At 45.2% G+C, this 21,421-nt stretch overlaps 1 protein-coding gene across 2 annotated transcripts; it reads right to left on the reverse strand.

The window, feature by feature from the left end:
- Nucleotides 1–13,972: 13,972 nt before the first annotated feature.
- LOC111975843 (insulin gene enhancer protein ISL-2) lies at nucleotides 13,973–16,732 on the reverse strand. 2 transcript variants are annotated; one of them, XM_024004485.2, is made up of 6 exons: nucleotides 16,571–16,732; nucleotides 15,925–16,144; nucleotides 15,475–15,707; nucleotides 15,030–15,316; nucleotides 14,735–14,827; nucleotides 13,973–14,522 (listed from the first exon to the last, which is right to left on the reverse strand). In XM_024004485.2, the coding sequence occupies exons 1-6, from the start codon at nucleotides 16,716–16,718 to the stop codon at nucleotides 14,445–14,447; spliced, it is 1,059 nt and encodes a 352-aa protein (XP_023860253.1). In that variant the 5' UTR covers nucleotides 16,719–16,732; the 3' UTR covers nucleotides 13,973–14,444. The 2 variants fall into 2 exon arrangements, with proteins under 2 accessions (XP_023860253.1, XP_023860252.1); XM_024004484.2 differs by having other exon boundaries at nucleotides 14,735–14,896.
- Nucleotides 16,733–21,421: the final 4,689 nt, after the last annotated feature.

Genomic DNA, 21,421 nt, shown 5'->3' on the forward strand with positions numbered 1-21,421 from the left:
AGGAAGATGGGGGGACCTAAGAGGGGGGAGAGGGAATGGAGAGGAGGAGAAAAATAGGAAGATGGGGGGACCTAAGAAGGGGGAGAGGGAATGGAGAGGAGGAGAAAAATAGTAAGATGGGGGGACCTAAGAAGGGGGAGAGGGAATGGAGAAGGGGAGAAAAATAGGAAGATGGGGGGACGTGTGATGAAAAATCTCATTACATTTTATTTGTCACGTTTCGTGAACAACAGGTGTAGACTAACAATGAAATGGTTACTTACGGTTAAAGATACAACAAATAGTGACATAAGGAATAAATACATAGCAAGTAATGAATAACAATAATGAGTCAAAATAACATCGTTATATACAAGGAGTACCAGTACCGAGTTGATGTGCAGGGGTATGAGGTAATTGTGGTAGCTATATACATATAGCTAGGYGTAAAGTGACTAGGCAACAGGATAGATAACAGACAGTYGCAGCAGCGTATGTGGTGAGTGTGAAAGTGTGTGTCTGGTGTCAGTATGCATGTGTGTGAGTGTTATGTGTGTGTGGGCATACAGTGCCTTCGGAAAGTATTCAGACCTCTTTACCTTTTACACATTTTGTTAGGTTATGGTGCCAGGTTTCCTCCAGACGTGACGCTTGGCATTCAGGCCAAAGAGTTCAATCTTGGTTTCATCAGACCAGAGAATCTTGTTCCTCATGGTCTGAGAGTCTTTAGGTGCCTTTTGGCAAACTCCAAGCAGGCTGTCATGTGCCTTTTACTGAGGAGTGGCTTCCGTCTGGCCACTCTACGATAAAGGCTCTTATCTTACCCTTATCTCAGCTCACTGGTCACCATAGCAACACCCACCTGTAGCACGCACTCCAGCAGGTATCCCCAAAGCCAACACCTCCTCCTTTGGCTGCCTTTCCTTCCAGTTCTCTGCTGCTGGAACGAATTGCAAAAATCACTGAAGTTGGAGACTTATATCTCCCTCGCTAACTTTTAGCATCAGCTGTCAGAGCAGCTTACCGATCGCTGCAGCTGTACACAGCCCATCTGTAAATAGCCCATCCAACAAACTACCTACCTCATCCCCATATTTTTTTCTGCTCTTTTGCACATCAGTATTTCTACTTTGCACATTCTCATCTGCACATCTATCACTCAAGTGTTCATTGCTAAATTGTAATTACTTCGCCACTATGGCCTATTTATTGCCTTACCTCCTTTCTTCATTTGCACACACTGTATACAGATTTTTCTATTGTGTTATTGACTGTATGTTTGTTTATCCCATGTTTATCCCATGTGTTTTTGTTGCACTGCTTTGCTTTATCTTGGCCAGGTCACAGTTGTAATTGAGAACTTGTTCTCAACTGGCCTACCCGTTTTTTTTTAAAGGCCTGATTGGTGGAGTGCTGCAGAGATGGTTGTCCTTCTGGAAGGTTCTCCCATCTCCACAGAAGAACTCTGGAGCTCTGTCATAGTGACCATCGGCTTCTTGGTCACCTCCCTGACCAAGGCCCTTCTCCCCCGATTGCTCAGTTTGGCCAGGCGGCCAGCTCTAGGAAGAGTCTTGGGGGTTCCAAACTTCTTCCATTTAATAATGATGGAGACCTTCAATGCTGCAGAAATGTTTTGGTACCCTTTCCCGGATCTGTGCCTCTACACAATCCTGTCTCTGAGCTCTACGGACAATTCCTTCGACCTCATGGCTTTGTTTTTGCTCTGACATACACTCCCAATTGTGGGACCTTATATAGACAGGTGTGTGCCTTATCAAACCATGTCCAATCAATTGCATTTACCACAGGTGGACTCCAATCAAATTGTAGAAACATCTCAAGGATGATCATTGGAAACAGGATGCACCTGAGCTCAACTTCGAGTCTCATAGCAAAGGGTCTGAATACTTATGTATTTGGGTGATTCTGCAACTTTGGGCACTTTGGCCACTTTGGCCAATTTTTATTGAAACACCATTTTACCAGTATTATAATTGTCTTTGATTTGTCTAGACATAATATCTGATCATGGCTGCGATCATACTATTCAGGAATTTATATATTTTTGTCATTTTTCTCAGACAGCCATACACAAATGTAATTTACATCACGTCATTAAACATACATTTTTGTTGAAAATTAAATATCATACAATTAATTTATAACACATTTCTTATACATTTGTACATGAACTTGCATTGAATATTATTTTTATGCTTTTTAAGGTTTTCCTAATATTAATAATTTAACACAACGCCTCTTTATATAAACTTGCCTTTGTGACAGCTGAAAACATTTATTTATCATGAGAAAATAAGATATTTCCACCCAACTTTTCTTTGAGATTATGATAACAACCATATGATCTAAAACAAATCAATCAATGTAAATTATACATAATATAATATTTTACCCCCAAAAATATGGGTGTGGTGGAAACAAAATCTATGTAAAAGAAAAGTTTATTTTATTGCAAACATTTTGAACAACAACCTCTGTTAAACATTTAATTAATTTAAGACAAAGTAAGATTCCAAAAGTAGCCGATGGGCAGAGCTCAAGAAAGTAGGCCAGTGTTTTTGAGAGATGAGCCCAGATGGGGTAATCTGCATAGAAACAAAGTTTAACTGTACCATTTGTGGTATACCCAACACAGGTGTGGAGGGTCACCTGCTTATGAGAATCACCAAAGTGAACTGCCTGGATTTCACTGGTGTATTTACACAGGTAGTTCTCTCAGGGGCGCAACTTTGGTTTTAGAAGTGGTGATCTCCTCTTTCAGCAGATTCTCTTTTAATTCTCTGTTTGTAGTATTGGTGTCYAATGTTGTACACGTGTTTCCCCAACTTATCTTTCAATCCTTTGGAGAAGTCCTCCAGTAGAATCTGCAGTGTGCCACACCTTTTCTTTTACTGTCAAATGTACAGTGAACTTCTCCATGTTTCCCTCTTTGTTTTTCCTTCTCTCTCTCTTCAGCTTTGTTTTTCCACTCAAACCACCATGTCTGCACACCAGCATCAAATGTAGATGTTTTAAGCTCTTTTGCTTGGCAAAGGGAGCACTCTGTCTACATGCAATCTTTCTTCAGGTTTTCACAGCACAAAGACTCAATAAGGTTGTCATTGTTGCTGCAGCTGATCACTTTGTGATGCTGTAGTTTGTCCACCATGAACTGGAGGTTGGTGTGGGTTTTGCAGAGCCATGTGTTCCTATCCTGGACTGTTGGCTTGACAACCCAAAAGGACGTCTTTTGCAGAATTCATAGTAGGACATTTTAATCCCTGAATATTCCCTCTTAAAATTCTGATAAAGGTTCTGAATTGTGCCATTCGAGAAGAGCTTCTGCTTTTTTTTCTTGTTCCTCGTTAGTGTGTCCTTTTTCCCTGTTGTTGCTCTGCAGTTGACATCACGTTCATTGAATCTAGTGATTTTCTCTTCTGTGGCTGTGCTAATTATGTTACACTGCTTTTTCCTGGAGTATTGAAGACTTAATGGCCTGTTTTCATTTGCCCTCATTGCTTTTGCTGAAAATCCAAATTCTCTGTTTGCGACTTTGACCAGGCCATACTTTCTCAGGATGTTGCATCTGAGCATTTTTGAAGCCACTTGTTTGTCCTTTGCACTGCGCATTTTTTAAATACTTTTGCTTTAACTCTGCAATGATGGCATTTTGAAACAATAAAATCCTTCTCAGGTTCTTCGGAGTTCCCTTCATTTGCTGTTTTGTCTTTGGGGAATCTTATCCCTCCATTTTCTTCATCAGTTGATCACACATTTTTTTGTATTTCTCAATTTTCCGTTAAGCTTTATCAAGTTTGACATTTGTCATGCAAAGATCTCTATGTTTTTGAGCGACCTCTTCCAACCTTTTTCCTTCCAGCAAGTATTCGACTTCTCATTCCTGTTGCCGACGATGAGGAAGGGGTATCAGGGTGTGCATCAGGGGCAGGTAAGTTAGGGGCAGGTATGATGGCCTCATGTTCTGGCTGCAGGTCATCTGGTGGCTGAGGTGATGTGTTGCCTGATAGGTAGTTCTCCATTGCAACAGTTCTCTTTAAAGTCTGTCTTCTATTCCGTTGGTTGCATTTCCATCTCTTGTTTCTTTGTTCTCGCTTTGTAAGCTCAGAGATAGATTTCACTTCTCCCTTCTCTTTTTTCTTCCAGTATCTCCCCCTGTCTATCAAAAAGAAAGGATGACCAAGGCACTCTTCATATAATTAATTAAAATGCCTTTGTTTGTATAGCATGTTCAATGGAAACAAAGTTTTAAAAATCCGACACGTTTCGGCTGCATGGCCTTTGTCAGGGAGTACAAAGAAATTATAATACAATGTCCTCTTTTGAACAGCTTTTTCCAGTTAGCTCTAATTTGAAGAGGAAGTGGTGACAAAATTGATTGGACAACACCTAGTAAGCAATACTATACACATTAGAATGTGAAATACTTTAGATATGTTATCAAAAAATTCAACTCCAAGCAAGAAGCATCAGAACGCCTTGAAAGGTAGTTCTAACCTTAAATATGACTGGGCAAAGTGCCAAGAATAGGAAAGCAATCTATTCCATAGTACACTAGAACACAGCAAAACATGAACAACAACAGTCTTAACATAGCTGAGGGCAGCAATAGAGCAAAATGTCCACTAGATGACAGCAAATGGACCTATCACGACCCTACAGGAAAGGTGAGAAATCCATATTTTAATTTAAACCAGGGTACTTAGTGGCCTGTAGTTTGTAAATCCAAATCTTCATTTAAACCAGGGTACTTAGTGGCCTGTAGTTTGTAAATCCAAAAACTTTCCCTTTGGTTTAGCTGTTTAAGACGGTCCCCTTTTCTAATTGAGGCCGGAACATGATCAATACCCATAGCTTGTATGGAGGCAGGGTTGCCATGGTGTAAGAACTTGTGGTGCTTCATTGTTCTTCATTGCCTACCCGTATGGAGTACTTGTGTTCCGCTAAGCGGTCTTGCGGCGTCTCTTTGTCCGTCCAATGTAGAACACCTTGCACTGTGGACATTCCAATCTGTAGATGACATGAGTGGTTTTGCAGTTAATGAAATGCTTGACGTGATACTCCATTTTAGAAGCTTTGTCAACAATTTTTTTTTCTGTGCAATATTTCTGCAATGGTTGCACTGGTTGCATTTAAAAGAGCCCTTGGGTTTGTGGTCTAGCCAAGTTTTTTGAGAGTCACCAGGAAGATAGCTGTGGACTAATTTGTCATTTATTGTAGGACATCTCTTAAAGCTTATGACTGGTGGCTCTAGGAAGACTTGGCGTGGTAGAGTATCACTTTGGATGATTCCCCAATTATTTGTAATGATTATTTTAATGTTCTTTGCTTCAATGCCGTATTTTGTAACAAAGTACACTCTGATGTATCACGAGGCACTCCCCTTCGCAACAAGTTCTCTCTGTCAAGTCGTCTGGCCCTTATACCTGCATCTGTAACGGCTTTCTTCCATAGGTGAAGGAGAAGACCAAAGTGCAGCGCGGCTAGTGTTCAACATGTTTAATAAAAGAACAAGTGAAACACTACAAACAACATACAAAATAACAAAATGTGCAAAAACCGAGACAGACCTATCTGGTGCAGACAACCACAGAGACAGGAAACAAACACCCACAAAATCCCAACACAAAACAAGCCTCCTATATATGATTCTCAATCAGGGACAACGATTACCATCTGCCTCTGATTGAGAACCATATTAGGCTGGACATAGAAACAGACAAACTAGACACACAACATAGAATTCCCATAGGGCAGCTATGACTGTAGGGCAGCTCATGACTGTAGGGCAGCTCATGACTGGCTGACGGCTCTGGACGCTCATGGCTGACTGACGGCTCCGGCAGATCCTGTCTGGTTGGCGGCTCTGGCAGAGCCTGTCTGATTGGCGGCTCTGGCAGATCCTGTCTGCCCTGGCAGATCCTGACTGACGAATGGCTCTAGCGGCTCCTGACTGACGAACGGCTCTGACGGCTCGGGACAGACGGGCGGCTCTAACAGCTCGGGACAGACGGATGGCTCAGACGGCGCTGGGGAGACGGATGGCTCAGATGGCGCTGGGGAGACGGATGGCTCAGATGGCGCTGGGGAGACGGATGGCTCCGATGGCGCTTGGCAGACGGATGGCTCCGATGGCGTTGGGCAGATGGACAGTTCAGGCGCCGCTGGGCAGACGGGCAGTTCAGGCGCCTCTGGGCAGACGGGCAGTTCAGGCACCGCTGGGCAGACGGCAGACTCTGGCTGGCTGAGACGCACTATAGGCCTGATGCGTGGTGCCGGAACTGGAGGTACCGGGCTGAGGGCACGCACCTCAGGCGAGTGCGGGGAGCAGGAACAGGGCACACTGGACTCTCGAGGCGCACTATAGCCTGGCGTGGTACCGGAACTGGAGGTACCGGGCTGAGGCACGCACCTCAGGGCGAGTGCGGGGAGAAGGAACAGTGCGTACAGGGCTCTGGAGACGCACAGGAGCTTGGTGCGTGGTGCCGAACTGAGGCACTGGCTGGAGACACGCACCATAGGAGAGTGCGTGGAGGAGAACAGGGCTCTGGAGATGCACTGGAAGCCTGGTGCGTGTGTAGGCACTGGTGGTACTGGGCTGGGGCGGGAAGGTGGCGCCGGATATACCGGACCTGAAGGAGGACACGCGCTCTTGAGCACCGAGCCCTCCAACCTTACAGGTTGAATGGTCCCCGTAGCCCTGCCAGTGCGGCGAGGGGGAATAGCCCGCACTGGGCTATGCAGGCGAACCGGGGACACCACCTGTAAGGCTGGTGCCATGGACGCCGGCCCGAGGAGACGTACTGGAGGCCAGATATGTTGGGCCGGCTTCATGGCACCCGGCTCGATGCCCAACCTAGCCCTACCAGTGCGGCAAGGTGGAATACCCGCACTGGGCTAAGCACGCGTACTGGGGACACCGTGCGCTCCACCGCATAACACAGTGTCTGACCAGTACGACGCCCTCTCACTCCACGGTAAGCCCGGGGAGTTGGCTCAGGTATCCAACCGGCTTCGCCACACTCCCCTTTACCCCCCCCAAGAATTTTTGGGTGAGCCTCTCGGGCTTCCAGCCTCTCTTACGTGCTGCCTCCTCAATCCACCGCTCCTGGGCTGGGCTGCCTCCTCCTCCCGAGAGCGGCGATTCTCTCCAACCTTAGCCAGGGTCCTTCTCCGTTGAATATTTGCTCCCAAGACCATTCCTCCTGTACCGCTGCTTCTGTTGCTGCTGCCCATTTCCACGCTGCTTGGTCCGGGTTTGGTGGGTGTTCTGTAACGGTTTTCTTCCATAGGTGAAGGAGAGAACCAAAGTGCAGCGCGGCTAGTGTTCAACATGTTTAATAAAGAACAAGTGAAACACTACAAACAACATACAAAATAACAAATGTGCAAAACCGAGACAGACCTATCTGGTGCAGACAAACACAGAGACAGGAAACAAACACCCACAAAATCCCAACACAAAACAAGCCTCCTATATATGATTCCAATCAGGGACAACGATTACCATCTGCCTCTGATTGAGAACCATATTAGGCGGGACAAGAAACAGACAAACTAGACACACAACATAGAATTCCCACCCAGCTCACGTCCTGACCAACACAAACAAGCAAAACACATAATAACTCTGTCAGACGTTACAGCATCTTTCAGGACCTGAGCGCTGTACCCCGATTCAAGAAGCGATTCTCCAATTCAGCAGATTTGACACTGTAGTCTGTTTCCTGATCGCAAATTCTGCGGACTCTTTGAATTGGCCATATGGAATGTCTCTTTTAGCCTTTGAGGTAAAAGCTGTCTTTTTGCAGATGTTCCTGGTATCATATAGGATCATTTTTTTATTTGTTTCTATGTCTGTGAGCTCTGTGCTGTTTTATGTGGCATCTTCTAAGAACAAAGAAAATACCACTTAAGTTTTCAAAATGTGCACAGCTTGGAGCATTTTCTAGATTAAAGGAATTTAAAGCATGATTAATAAGACTAAAGTAATTAAAAGAATAATATAATGGATTTTTGTGATTTCCAACAAGTTCTGTGATGGAAATGATGCTTCTACTGTTTTGGAGAAAAAATGACAGACTGCTTAGCATGCTTTGGCTAGTATTACAGCTAGCATATAGTTACACTAAACACATAAAATATATATATTTTTTATAATTCTACTACAAATTAAAGAATTTATAGCCTGTTTGGAAATGACTGACTGTCACGTTCCTGACCTGTTTTCTCTGTTTTATATGTATTTATTGGTCAGGGCGTGAGTGTTGGTGGGCAGTCTATGTTTTCTATTTCTATGTTGGGTTTTTGTTTCGCCTGGTTGATTCTCAATTAGAGACAGGTGTGTATCGTTTGTCTCTGATTGAGAGTCATACTAAGGCAGCCAGGGTTTCACTGGTGTTTTGTGGGTGTTTGTTTCCTGTGTTTAGCGTTGGGCCACACAGGATGTGTTGCAGGTTAGTCACGTTGTTGTTTTGTTATTTGTAGTGTTTGTTGGTTTGCCATTAAAATCATGAATACCTCCTACTCCGCATCTTGTCCGATCCATGCTCCTCCTCGTCTGAGGAGGAGAACGACATTGACAGCCGTTACAGAAACACCCACCAAACCAGGACCAAGCGGATTGGAGAAGGAAGGCAGGAACAAAAAACAATGGAGAGAAGAGGAATGGACATGGAGCAAATACTCAACGGAGAAGGACCCTGGGCTAAGGTGGGAGAGAATCGACGCTCTCGGGAAGAGAAGAGGCAGCCACAGCCCAGGAGCGCTGGTATGAGGGAGCAGCACGTAAGAGAGGCTGGAAGCCCGAGAGGCTCACCCAAAAATTTATTGGGGGTGGGCGAAAGGGAGTGTGGCGAAGCCGCGGTTGGTTAACTGAGCCAACTCCCGGGCTTACCGGAGTGGAGAGGGCGTCGTACTGGTCAGACACCGTGTTATGCGGTAAAGCGCACGGTGTCCCATACGCGTGCTTAGCCCAGTGCGGGCTATTCCACCTTGCCGCACGGGAGGGCTAGGTTGGGCATCGAGCCGGATGTCATGAAGCCGCCCAACGTATCTGGCCTCCAGTACGTCTCCTCGGGCCGGCGTACATGGCACCAGCCTTACAGGTGGTGTCCCCGGTTCGCCTGCATAGCCCAGTGCGGCTATTCCACCTCGCCGCACTGGCAGGGCTACGGGGACCATTCAACCTGGTAAGGTTGGAGAGGCTCGGTGCTCAAGAGCGCGTGTCCTCCTTCACGGTCCGGCATATCCGGCGCCACCTTCCCGCCTCAGCCCGGTACCTCCAGTTCCGGCACCACGCATCAGGCCTATTGTGCGTCTCAGCGGCCAGAGTCTGCCGTCTGCCCAGCGGTGCCTGAACTGCCCGGCTGCCCAACGCCGTCTGAGCCATCTGTCTGCCCAGCGCCGTCTGAGCCATCTGTCGGCCCAGCGCCGTCTGAGCCATCTGTCTGCCACGCCGTCTGAGCCATCTGTCTGCCCAACGCCGTCTGAGCCATCTCTGTCTGCCCAGCGCGTCTGAGCCATCTGTCTGCCAGCGCCGTCTGAGCCATCCGTCTGCCCAGCGCCATCTGAGCCATCCGTCTGCCACGAGCCATTAGAGCCGCCCGTCTGTCCCGAGCCGTTAGAGCCGTCCGTCAGTCAGGAGCCGCTAGAGCCGTCCGTCAGTCAGCAGCTGCCAGAGACGCCAGCCAGTCAGGAGCTGCCAGAGACGCCAGCCAGTCAGGAGCTGCCAGAGACGCCAGCCAGTCAGGAGCTGCCAGAGACGCCAGCCAGTCAGGACGCCAGAGACGCCAGCCAGTCAGGAGCGCCAGAGACGCCCAGCCAGTCAGGAGCGGCCAGACCCAGCATCAGGACGGCCAAGACGCCAGCCAGTCAGGAGCGGCCAGAGACGCCAGCCAGTCAGGAGCGGCCAGAGACGCCAGCCAGTCAGGAGCGGGCCAGAGACGCCAGCCAGTCAGGAGCGGCCAGAGACGCCAGCCAGTCAGGAGCGGCCAGAGACGCCCAGCCAGTCAGGAGCGGCCAGAGACGCCAGCCAGTCAGGAGCTGCCAGAGACGCCACCCGTCATGAGCTGCCCTACGGTCATGAGCTGCCCTCCCAGTCATGAGCTGCCCTCCAGTCATGAGCTGCCCTCCAGCATGAGCTGCCCCCAGTCATGAGCTGCCTCCAGTCATGAGCTGCCCTCCAGTCATGAGCTGCCTCCAGTCATGAGCCCCTCCAGTCATGAGCTGCCACCCATCATGAGCTGCCACCCCAGTCATGACTCCCCCAGTCAGAGCTGCCCCCAGTCATGAGCTGCCACTCAGTCCGGAGCTGCCACTCAGTCCGGAGCTGGCACCGCCCCTTATCCCGGAGCTGCCGCCCCTTATCCCGGAGCTTGCCCCCTTAATCCCCTGCTGCCCCTATCCCGGTGCTGGCCCTTATCCCGTGTGCTGGCCCTTCATTTAGGTGGGTTGAGTTGGAGGGTGGTCATTGGGAGGGGATACGGAAGCGGGGAGTGACTATGGTGGGGTGGGAGCCTCGCCCAGAGCCTGAGCCACCACCGTGGGTCAGATGCCCACCCAGACCCTCCCCTAGACTTTGTGCTGGTGCGCCCGGAGTTCTCACCTTAAGGGGGGGTTATGTCACGTTCCTGACCTGTTTTCTCTGTTTTATATGTATTTATTGGTCAGGGCGTGAGTGTTGGGTGGGCAGTCTATGTTTTCTATTTCTATGTTGGGTTTTGTGTTCGGCCTGGTATGATTCTCAATTAGAGACAGGTGTGTATCGTTTGTCTCTGATTGAGAGTCATACTAAGCAGCCAGGGTTTCACTGGTGTTTTGTGGGTGTTTGTTTCCTGTGTTAGCGTTTGGGCCACACAGGACTGTTGCAGGTTAGTCACGTTTGTTGTTTTGTTTATTTGTAGTGTTTGTTGGTTTGCCATTAAAATCATGAATACCTCCTACTCCGCATCTTGGTCCGATCCATGCTCCTCCTCGTCTGAGGAGGAGAACGACATTGACAGCCGTTACACTGACAATAAAAATTGGAAAATTGGAAATCTGGGATTTCCCTCTATTAAACAGTAGCCATGTAATTGTGACAATGTAAAACAAACTAAAACAAACTAAGAATAGCCTAATTGACAAATAACTTGCTGTCCATAGATCTCCACTGAAACATGAATATTTTAGCCATATATAGAGTTGAAGTCGGAAGTTTCCATACACTTAGGTTGGAGTCATTAAAACTTGTTTTTCAACCACTCCACAAATTTCTTGTTAACAAACTATAGTTTTGGCAAGTCGGTTAGGACATCTACTTTGTGCATGACACAAGAATTTTTCCAACAATTGTTTACAGACAGATAATTCACTTATAATTCATTGTATCACAATTCCAGTGGGTTCAAAAGTTACATACACTAAGTTGACTGTGCCTTTAAACAGCTTGGAAAATTCCAGAAAATTATGTCATGGCTTTAGAAGCTTCTGATAGGCTAATTGACATAATTTGAGTCAATTCGAGGTTGTACCTGTGGATGTATTTCAAGGCTTACCTTCAAACGCAGTGCCTCTTTGCTTGACATCATCGAAAATCAAAAGAAATCAGCCAAGACCTCAGAAAAAAAATTGTAGACCCCCACGTGTCAGGTTCATCCTTGGGAGCAATTTCCAAACGCCTGAAGGTACCACGTCATCTGTACAAAACAATAGTACGCATGTATAAACACCATGGGACCACGCAGCCATCATACCGCTCAGGAAAGAGGCGCGTTCTGTCTCCTAGAGATGAACGTACTTTGGTGCAAAAAGTGCAAATCAATACCAGAACAACAGGAAAGACCTTGTGAAGATGCGGGAGGAAACAAAAGTATCTATATCCACAGTAAAACGAGTCCTATATCGACATAACCTGAATGGCCGCTCAGCATGGAAAAAGCTACTGCTCCAAAACCAGCATAGAAAAGCCAGACTACAGTTTGCAACTGCACATGGGGACAAAGATTGTACTTTTTGGAGAAATGTCCTCTGGTCTAATGAAACACAAATAGAACTGTTTGGCCATAATGACCATCGTTATTTGGAGTTTGGCGGAAAAAGGGGGATGCTTGCAAGCCGAAGAACGCCATCCCAACCATGAAGCACGGGGTGGCAGCATCATGTTGTGGGGGTTCTTTGCTGCAGGAGGTACTGGTGCACTTCACAAAATAGATGGCATCCTGAGGAAGGAAAATTATGTGGATATATTGAAGCAACATCTCAAGACATCAGTCAGGAAGTTAAAGCTTGGTCGCAAATGGGTCTTCCAAATGGACAATGACCCCAAGCATACTTCCAAAGTTGTGGGAAAATGGCTTAAGGACAACAAAGTCAAGGTATTGGAGTGGCCATCACAAAGCCCTGACCTCAATCCGAAAGAAAATTTGTGGGCAGAACTGAAAAAGCGTGTGCGAGCAAGGAAGCCTACAAACCTGACTCAGTTACACCAGCTCTGTCAGGAGGAATGGGCCAAAATTCACCCAACTTATTGTGGGAAGCTTGTGGAAGGCTACCCAAAACGTGTGACCCAAGTTAAACAATTTAAAGGCAGTGCTACCAAATACTAATTGAGTGTATGTAAACTTCTGACCCACTGGGAATGTGTTGAAGGAAATAAAAGCTGAAATAAGTCATTCTCTCTACTATTATTCTGACATTTCACATTCTTAAAATAAAGTGGTGATCCTAACTGACCTAAGACAGGGAATTGTTTGACCTAAGACAGGGAATTAAATGTCAGGAATTGTGAAAAACTGAGTTTAAATGTATTTGGCTAAGGTGTATGTAAACTTCCGACTTCAACTGTATACATGTCTAGTTAGATACCTTGCTTTGAAGTAACCTACCTTATCCATTTCATCCCTGATTTATTGAATGAGGGAATATATTTTTTTTTTTGACTATTTGGTTGTAATGTTGAAAAAGCCTGCACACCCAGGAGCTAACAGTGCAGTTCTATGTGGGGGGCTAAGTGCCTTGATCAAGGGCAAAACGGCAGGAGGTGTTAGGTCTACATGGGATCAGACACAGCAGCTTTCCAGTGCCAATATTGCTTACTTTTTCATGTAGGCTATAGTAATAGTCATGAAAATGTGGTTAAATGTCATGGAGAGTAACAGTGAATAATCAGAGGTCTCTATAGTTTTATGTGAATTTCGGTGAACATAGTCTAATGGACCGACTTCGAAAAAGACAGCTCCTATACTTCTTCCATCCCAAGTCAAGCACTGCCATGCAGTGATGCAGCTAGTCAAGATGCTCTCAATGGTGCTGCTAGTCAATATGCTCTCAATGGTGCAGCTGTAGAATGACTTTTGGGATAAAGAGACAAAGAGAGATGAGGTAGCACTCTATTCTTCATACAAGAAGTGTATGAAAGAGTTAAAAAGTTATAGATGAAAATGAGTGAACATGTATTTGTTTGTTTTGAGTGGGAAGTGATAAAATGTCTGAAAGACATTATGGGAGAATGCATGTAGTGGTAGTGGGAGCTGTGACGTTGAGAGGGCTCGTACAAATGGGCATGCAAAGCAGACATACAGATTGTACTAACAGAGTCCCTCGAAGATGTCGGTCTGCAATTTTCACACAGCCTAGATGGATTTTAGGGTTATTGTGTCAACTTGTTGTTCGATCTRGCACCTTTGCCATTGAAGAACTGGAAAAAGTTGCCCCCTTGTGGGGTGATATGGCCATTAACATTATCTGCCTGCAGCAGGATTGCTGAAACACAAATGCCTTTTTCTTTAAGTCAAACAGGAAGAAGGAAGAAGTTGTTCAGATTTGCTTTCTACAATAATAGGTTTCACACTAGAGTTGTTGTTAAGTGGATGAGGAAGTAGACAGAGTGAATAATCATTTCCATGACAACCAATCAGAAAATATCAATCAGTTCAGAATCCGAGTTTCACAGTTAGGAGTGAAATATGTTCCAATAGAGATGACATCTGACGGCTTGGTTTTGTGGAGATTTAATTAATTCCCAAACGCAAACTCCCAGACTGTGACTATACAAACAGACTGTGTTTAAATCACATGTTGACAGATCACACCATAGTCTGCCAGAAGATAAAGCTTCATGTGATGACTGGAGGTCTGGATGAAACCTCATGGTCGAAAACCACTGTGTGCTGCATGGGCCATAGTATAGTGGAGCACATTTTGTTTTGTCTCATTGATCCATAACCTTTAATCCATTTACCCATACAGAAAACAGAACGTGRAGAACTGGGACCCAAATGATGTCATCTTTATTTCCCAACACAACATTCTCCTGTTTGGGAACTAGTTTAATAATTATAGCATACATTAAATAACTAATTACATGATTTACAGCTGCTTGAAGCCCCTTCAGATTAGACACAGGGTCTTGAGAACTCTGCATAGTTACAGTAACAGTTCAGTGAGGATGTTGGGATGGTGGCTGTCTAGATAGTCAGAATGGTGACGGCGCGCTCATCACCCTGCTGCGGTGGACAACCCAGGTCTTCTGAAAAACACGTTGTCTGAGGGGAAGTGAAAGAGAAATGATGAGTGTTGGCCAACACAGTCAGGGCTGACTAATGGAACTGGATAAAGGAGTAGCTAATACCAATCAGTTATAGTCTCAATCTACAGTATAAGGTGTAGGTCTAAGGTTAGGTTGTTGCAGTCATAATCAGGGTCTGATATGTCACACAAAGGGTCATTACACTACCGGATACACACTCTGATTTACCTGGGGAATATGAGTGAGGGTCAGCTCGTCGTGGTCAGCTGAGAGCTTGATTTGGCTGTCAAGTGGTTGCCATGATGACTCATAGACGTAAATCTGGAGGGCAAAGTCAGGGGGCTCAGGAGAGAGGACCACCATCGGTCTGGCTACAGTACACAGCAGGGCCTGGAACATAGTGAGTGATGATCAATGTGTTCCACAGACAAGCAGACAGACACACACAACACACACACACACACACACACACACACACACACACACACACACACACACACACACACACACACACACTACTCACTGTAAAGTCCGAGTCTGACACTGGTGTGCCTCCTTTTTTGGAGTGGCTCTTCTTGTCCTTGCAGCGTTTGTTCTGGAACCACACCCTGATGACCCGCTTGTTTAGGCCAGTCAGCTGACTCAGCTGGAGCTTGACCGCTGCGTCGGGCCGGGGGGTCTGGGAGTAGCAGGTGCACAAGTCTTTCAGCTGGGTGTCACTGAGGACGGTACGCACTCGCACCCGCACCCCTCTACTCCTACCCCTGTCCAACCACCTTCTCTCCCAAACTCCTCCTCTTCTCCCTGACCCTGACATAGGTGAGAATGATTCAACTTAACTTAAGGAACATTAAACTTACCGATTACAGGGAAAGATGAGACAGACCTTTGAGACAGTTTCATAATTATCATTAACTCTAAAGGAAAAAAATTCTCAATATTTTATTATGCATATAAACTTCACAGACCTTTTCTTTTCTTTAGTGTGTCTGCTTTTTGTATCTGTTGCTCTGGCATCGTGTGCTCTGCCTGGCAGCATGGTCCTCCTGGTCCCAGGGTGAAGCTATCCCCAGGCATGAGTAATGCACCACAGAGCGAGCAGTGCAGACAGTCAGGGTGATAGTTCTGTCTTCCTGCCCTCACAACCAGGTCAGAGGACAGTACTGCCTCCCCGCAGCCTCCACACTTCTCTGCAAATAGTCTAACACACACACACAAATCAATAACAAAGACATTCAGATGGTTAAAAGTTACAAAACTAAAGATTGGAAGCTGTTCACAAACATACACACACACCATCAACAAACACATTCAAAGAGTTAAAAAATACAAACATAATATACACACTAAGTTGACCTTACAATGTTCATCTTTATCGTTACAACTTCTCTACTGTCCCACCAAAGCTGCTGACTCACCGTGCATAGTCTGTCCTACACAAGGTCCTCCCGTCCCTCAGGAAGCAGCTGACACTCTCTCCCAGGGGACAGTGGCACTCGTCACAGTACAGACACCCTGTGTGCCACTGCTGGTTTGACCCAACCCGTAGCACCACAGGGTCTCTGATGMACTCTCCACAGCCAGCGCAGGGCCATACCGCCCCCTGTGGACATGACTTCTCATTGCACCCTGGCCCCACTGGAATTACAGGGAATACTGTACTGAAAATGACCTTTCCGTGACATCAACATAAACATTGTGAAGTTTTAGTCTTTCTTACAGCATGTTCATGATAAGAGACTTATATATTTTTTCATAATCAACAGTAATCAAGAAGAAGTCAACGAGGGAACATTAAACTTTCAATCTTTACATTTCTCAGCAAACACGTTCTCATCTCACTGGTGTGTTTAGGTTACAGGTTTTATCTAGTAACATTATTTGTATCATAACGAATGAGGAAAATACTGAATCTGATGTATTCAAAACCAACTATAGCAATCAAAACTTTAACCTCAACCATAAGACAATGATTAAAATAAAACATAATTATGTGTACATGATACAATATAAACCTGTCACTTTTTATTATTATGTAAATTACAACACGTTTATCAAACTCACATTTGCTGGTATTGCTGTGGTGCTCCAAGGTTTCCCCCGGTAACATCAGGGTGTATTCTGACAAGACATCAACTGTCCCCAGTGAGTGGAATTCTGTCTGAGCTGGACTCAGTAGGCTCTCTCCTGACATTGGTCCGTCACAAAGCATGGCTCTGCACAAGTGTCTTGGAGCAACACTCAACCTTCTCAATTTTATAGAGATGTGCAACGCCCCCACAACCACCACATGTTGGCAAACACACACACACCACACACACACACACAACACACACACACCACACACACACACACACACACACATCACACACCACACACACCAACACACACACACACACACACACACACACACACACACACACACACACACACAACACACACACACACACACACGCACATACACTACATACTACTTTCAAAGCAATCTATTAAATTAACTCTCAACAAACATCCTCCTCCCTATTAGTAAAACAATGCAACAGTTTCCCTATCCCTTGGAGTTATTAAAATCAGACCTAATTTTGCGCTGCCTGAGTAGAGGAGGCTGGTGGGCACATGGGCTGAGATGGGGAGCGGAAGGGATGGGGCATCTACCAGAGATAAACATGACAGCGCGTGCCAGCCTTGTGCCGCGACCGAAACAAGGTCGTATTCCCCCTATTAAAACTTTCGTTTGATCGTTATGATTTTGCCACCTGGATTTGCACCTTAAACTAAATATATACTTTCTTTCAATATATAGATGTTGATTTTTTTACTCTCATTTTTACTCTCATCAGGGGCAGGGGTTTCCAGGGGTGTTTTCTGGCCATTTGACCTGTCTGGGTAAATCCCTACAGGAACGTATATATCCTGTAAACTTCTGTGTCCTACCAAACAAGCACCATTCAGTGCTCAGTAGTTACACTGTCACACAGTCCTTCAGATGGGACTCCGCTCTCAGAAATACAATGGCCCCCTTTGCTGTTGCACCTGCTGTGCTACTGCAGGCATGGTCTCTATTGTTAGGCAGTGCTTTGTCCTTGGATCCTCCCTCTCGTAATGAATCGTCCCCATAGGTCAGGACCACTAAACTGTTGCGGTGTCTGTGGGCAATTTCCCTCCCAATTTGAGTCAACACATACACACGTAACACACCCCCAACAGTTGTCATCTGCACCAAACGAATAATCCGACAGCTGTCTCCGCTCTCTCTCTCACACACACACACACACACACACACACACACACACACCACACACACACACACACACACACACACACACACACACACACACACACACACACACACACACACACACACAAAGCAAAGGAAGCCTCTCCATGTCCCACTCTGTAACGCCTCTTAAAGTTATTTTACCAGGAACAATTAAAACCATCCAGGGCGTGTGTAAGGGAGGAGCTGCCTCTTGATGAATACTCTACATACTGTACTGATCAAGCCCTGGGACACGCCCACTAATTTACACAGCCAGGCTGCCACCAGCGTCATCCCTAACCTGGTCCTCCCCTTCCCCACACTCTGGCTAATGGAAACACGGAGCAGCGGAATGAAGTGGCCAGCTCTTTTAATTTGCCGGCCGTATAAAATAACAGAATTAGGTATGTATATTAATCAAGTCAGAAGACATTTGGCCGTGTCTCTGTTCCTCCTCCTTCATCTCCTCCTGTGTCCTGCTCATTACTAATGAAAGTCATCTACAGGGGCAATGAGACTGAGTGGAAGGGAGGGAAGAGGGACCACATATACTTGTTGTGATTTACTCACGTTTGTATACATGGCAATTTGGCAGAGCTGTGTAATCTGTAGGTGTCCTGTACAGAACAAAGAAATGAATGAGAAACATGCAAATCTCTCACTCCTTCTGATTAATTAACCCTTTCTGTTGTTGGCTGGATTAATTGGACCGTGTGTGTGTGTGTGCGTGCATGCATGCGTGCGTGTTTGTGTCCGTCCTATGGGCAGTATAGTATCAGCAGCCCTATATTGCCCTAAAAAGGCAAAACACAGTAACTACGAATGTGGTCAAAAATCTTTGATCTGTTGTAATGGCCAGGTATATTATCTGATGAATTTGGTATTTCTTTCCATCATCAGAAAGCACAGCATTATTTTAACTGTTTACYTAGACCATACACACATTTACATTTCTGTGTCACCAGAGGATTTTAGCTCCACGGATAAATTACAAGATTGTATTAGGGATTTAAATACTTGGATGGCTCACAACTTCCTCCAGCTAAATCAAGACAAGACAGAGGTACTTATTGTTGGAGTCAAAGCACAGAGAAAGAATCTAGCCACATATTRTGATTCACGGGCAATAAASATAAAACACCAGGTAAAAAACCTAGGTGTTATTTTAGATTTTGAACTCAATTTCAAATCACACATTAGGAATGTAACCAAAATATATTTTTTACCACCTGAGGAACATTGCGAAGGTGCAGGCGTTTCTCTCTCAGGCTGATACAGAGAGACTCATCCATGCTTTTATTACAAGCAGGCTTGACTACTGTAATACTCTCCTGTCTGGTCTACCCAAGAAAGGCATTGGTCAACTGCAAAGCATGCAGAATGCTGCAGCACAGGTACTGACCAAGACCGAACAGAGAAACACATTACACCGGTTTTAAGGTCTCTGTACTGGCTGCCTGTGAGTTTTAGAATACATTTTAAGATTGGTTTTTAAATCAATCCACGATTGTGCACCCCAATACATGCCAGACATGTTTTTAAGTTATGTACCCAGTAGGTCCCTCAGGTCCTCTGGCACTGGCCTTTTAACTATCCCAAAGCCAAGAGGCATGGAGAGGCAGCCTTTAGTTACTATGCCACCAGCCTCTGTAATAGCCTGCCAGAGAACCTGAAGGGGGCCGAAACTGTGGACATTTTTAAAAGAGATCTTAAAACACTCATGTTTAGCTTTGCTTTTCCTTAGGGTGCTTTTTAGTTATTCAGTTTTTATTGTTATTCTTTTGTTTTTTTATCCTCTTATGTTTGATGAGTAGTAAATGTTTCATTTTATTGTTTTTTCCTGTGAAGCGCATTGTGTTGCATTCCATATCTGAAATGTGTTGTATAAATAAAGCTTGATTTGTTCTGATTTGATGAAAAATTTCGATTTTGTCCGATTTTGCAATAATAAAAAAAACAGTAGTCACTGCGTTTTGCCTTTGTTAACCATTTTAACCTGTCATGTCAGCACTTGTCACAGTGACAAAGGACAGCATGTGGCACTCCACCATATACGCACACACACACACACACACACACACACACACACACACACACACACACACACACACACACACACACACACACACACACACACACACACACACACACACACACACACACACACACACACACACACACACACACACACACACACACACACACACACACACAAATACAGATTCATCACAGCCCCACACAGCACACTTACATAGAGGACATCAGGGTACCTTATACCAGAGGCATTCAAAGAATGACAATCTGTGGCTGTCACAGAGTGCAAGACAATTTACAAAGTTATGATTGAAATGATAGAGTTATTACAGTACATGAAGAAAAACCTTGTCTCCTCCTTATCAACTGAATTCCTATCATACCTGCTGGAATTTTGACCACACAAGGAAATTGAAGGAAAACAAAGAGGAGACAAATCGAGAATACATGCTCATGGTCACCTTTATATCTCTTTGAAATCCCTTCCTTTCTCCCCCATTGCTCTTTGTTTAGTTTTGCCCCTTTACAGAGCATGTACAACACACTGTCTACCTCAGCATATTTATCTTCACGTTGCCTCTCTATTTTGGCATGTAGCAAAGGTTTTGCCTGGTAATTTTTMACTTGCTGATTCCCGACTGGCCATAGTAAGTTGACACTTTGTGATAGGCTCTTCCTCCTTCCATGTATTATTGTTTGAAGTAGTCTACTTTCAGCCTTGTTATCCAGTTACTGTTGGCTCATCTTATTTAGTTGACTATGTCATTCTATATACACCACAATGCAGTTCTCACTTTCTCAGTTTGTGTAGTGTCACCATTTAGGACTTATAAAAGGGTCATATTGCTATGTCATACATTCACATACATGTATTTGCCTTTCTCTATCTCATGGAAGCACTGYGCAAGCCCTCATATTCCCTCTTATACCTTTATCAGTTCTGACCATTTCTGCCCCCTCCCTTCATACAGTATCCATCTCCCATCCAGTGAGATCAAGGCAGTGACTATGTAACATTGGGTCACACACACTCTAGGAAACATTAATGTGGGAGTCAAACAAAGTTTTCTTTTGTCTGTTGTCTTTTTCTGCTATCTAGAGTGGCCATGATGTTCCTTATAGCTTGTCTGCCAAAGTAGGGTACAGCCTACTGGAGCCTACTCACATGGGTAGACCATAATTCTTTACTAAACTAGATGACTGTCAATTCATTATTGGGAAAATATAGCCCATGATAATCAGATTGGCTACATTGGCTATTCAGGGTCATAGGTGAACAAACATGTGATATCAATTTCAAAGGACTACTTTACAAAAATCTGAACTGCAATCATTGTGCTTTGTTCCTTATTTTCAGCAAGAGGGATGTCAAGTTTATGAACGCTTGTAACAATACCAGACGTCTGTGTGAATAGTACACGGGGTATTGTCTCATTTCTTTATTTTTTTCATGTAGTTTACTGTCATCGCGGTTGCTGAAACGTTGCAGCAATAAAATAGGGCTGCTGTTGCTGAGGCTCAGCGGCTGGCTGTACATAGGCTAGACTAGAGACATAGCGCTACAACATCCGGGCATTCCTCAGCCTGCGCAGAAACGGAATGGCGGAGGTAAGTGAGCAAAA

Source organism: Salvelinus sp. IW2-2015, linkage group LG16, assembly GCF_002910315.2.
Source record: "Salvelinus sp. IW2-2015 linkage group LG16, ASM291031v2, whole genome shotgun sequence".
In the NCBI taxonomy this organism is placed as follows: Eukaryota; Metazoa; Chordata; class Actinopteri; order Salmoniformes; family Salmonidae; genus Salvelinus; species Salvelinus sp. IW2-2015.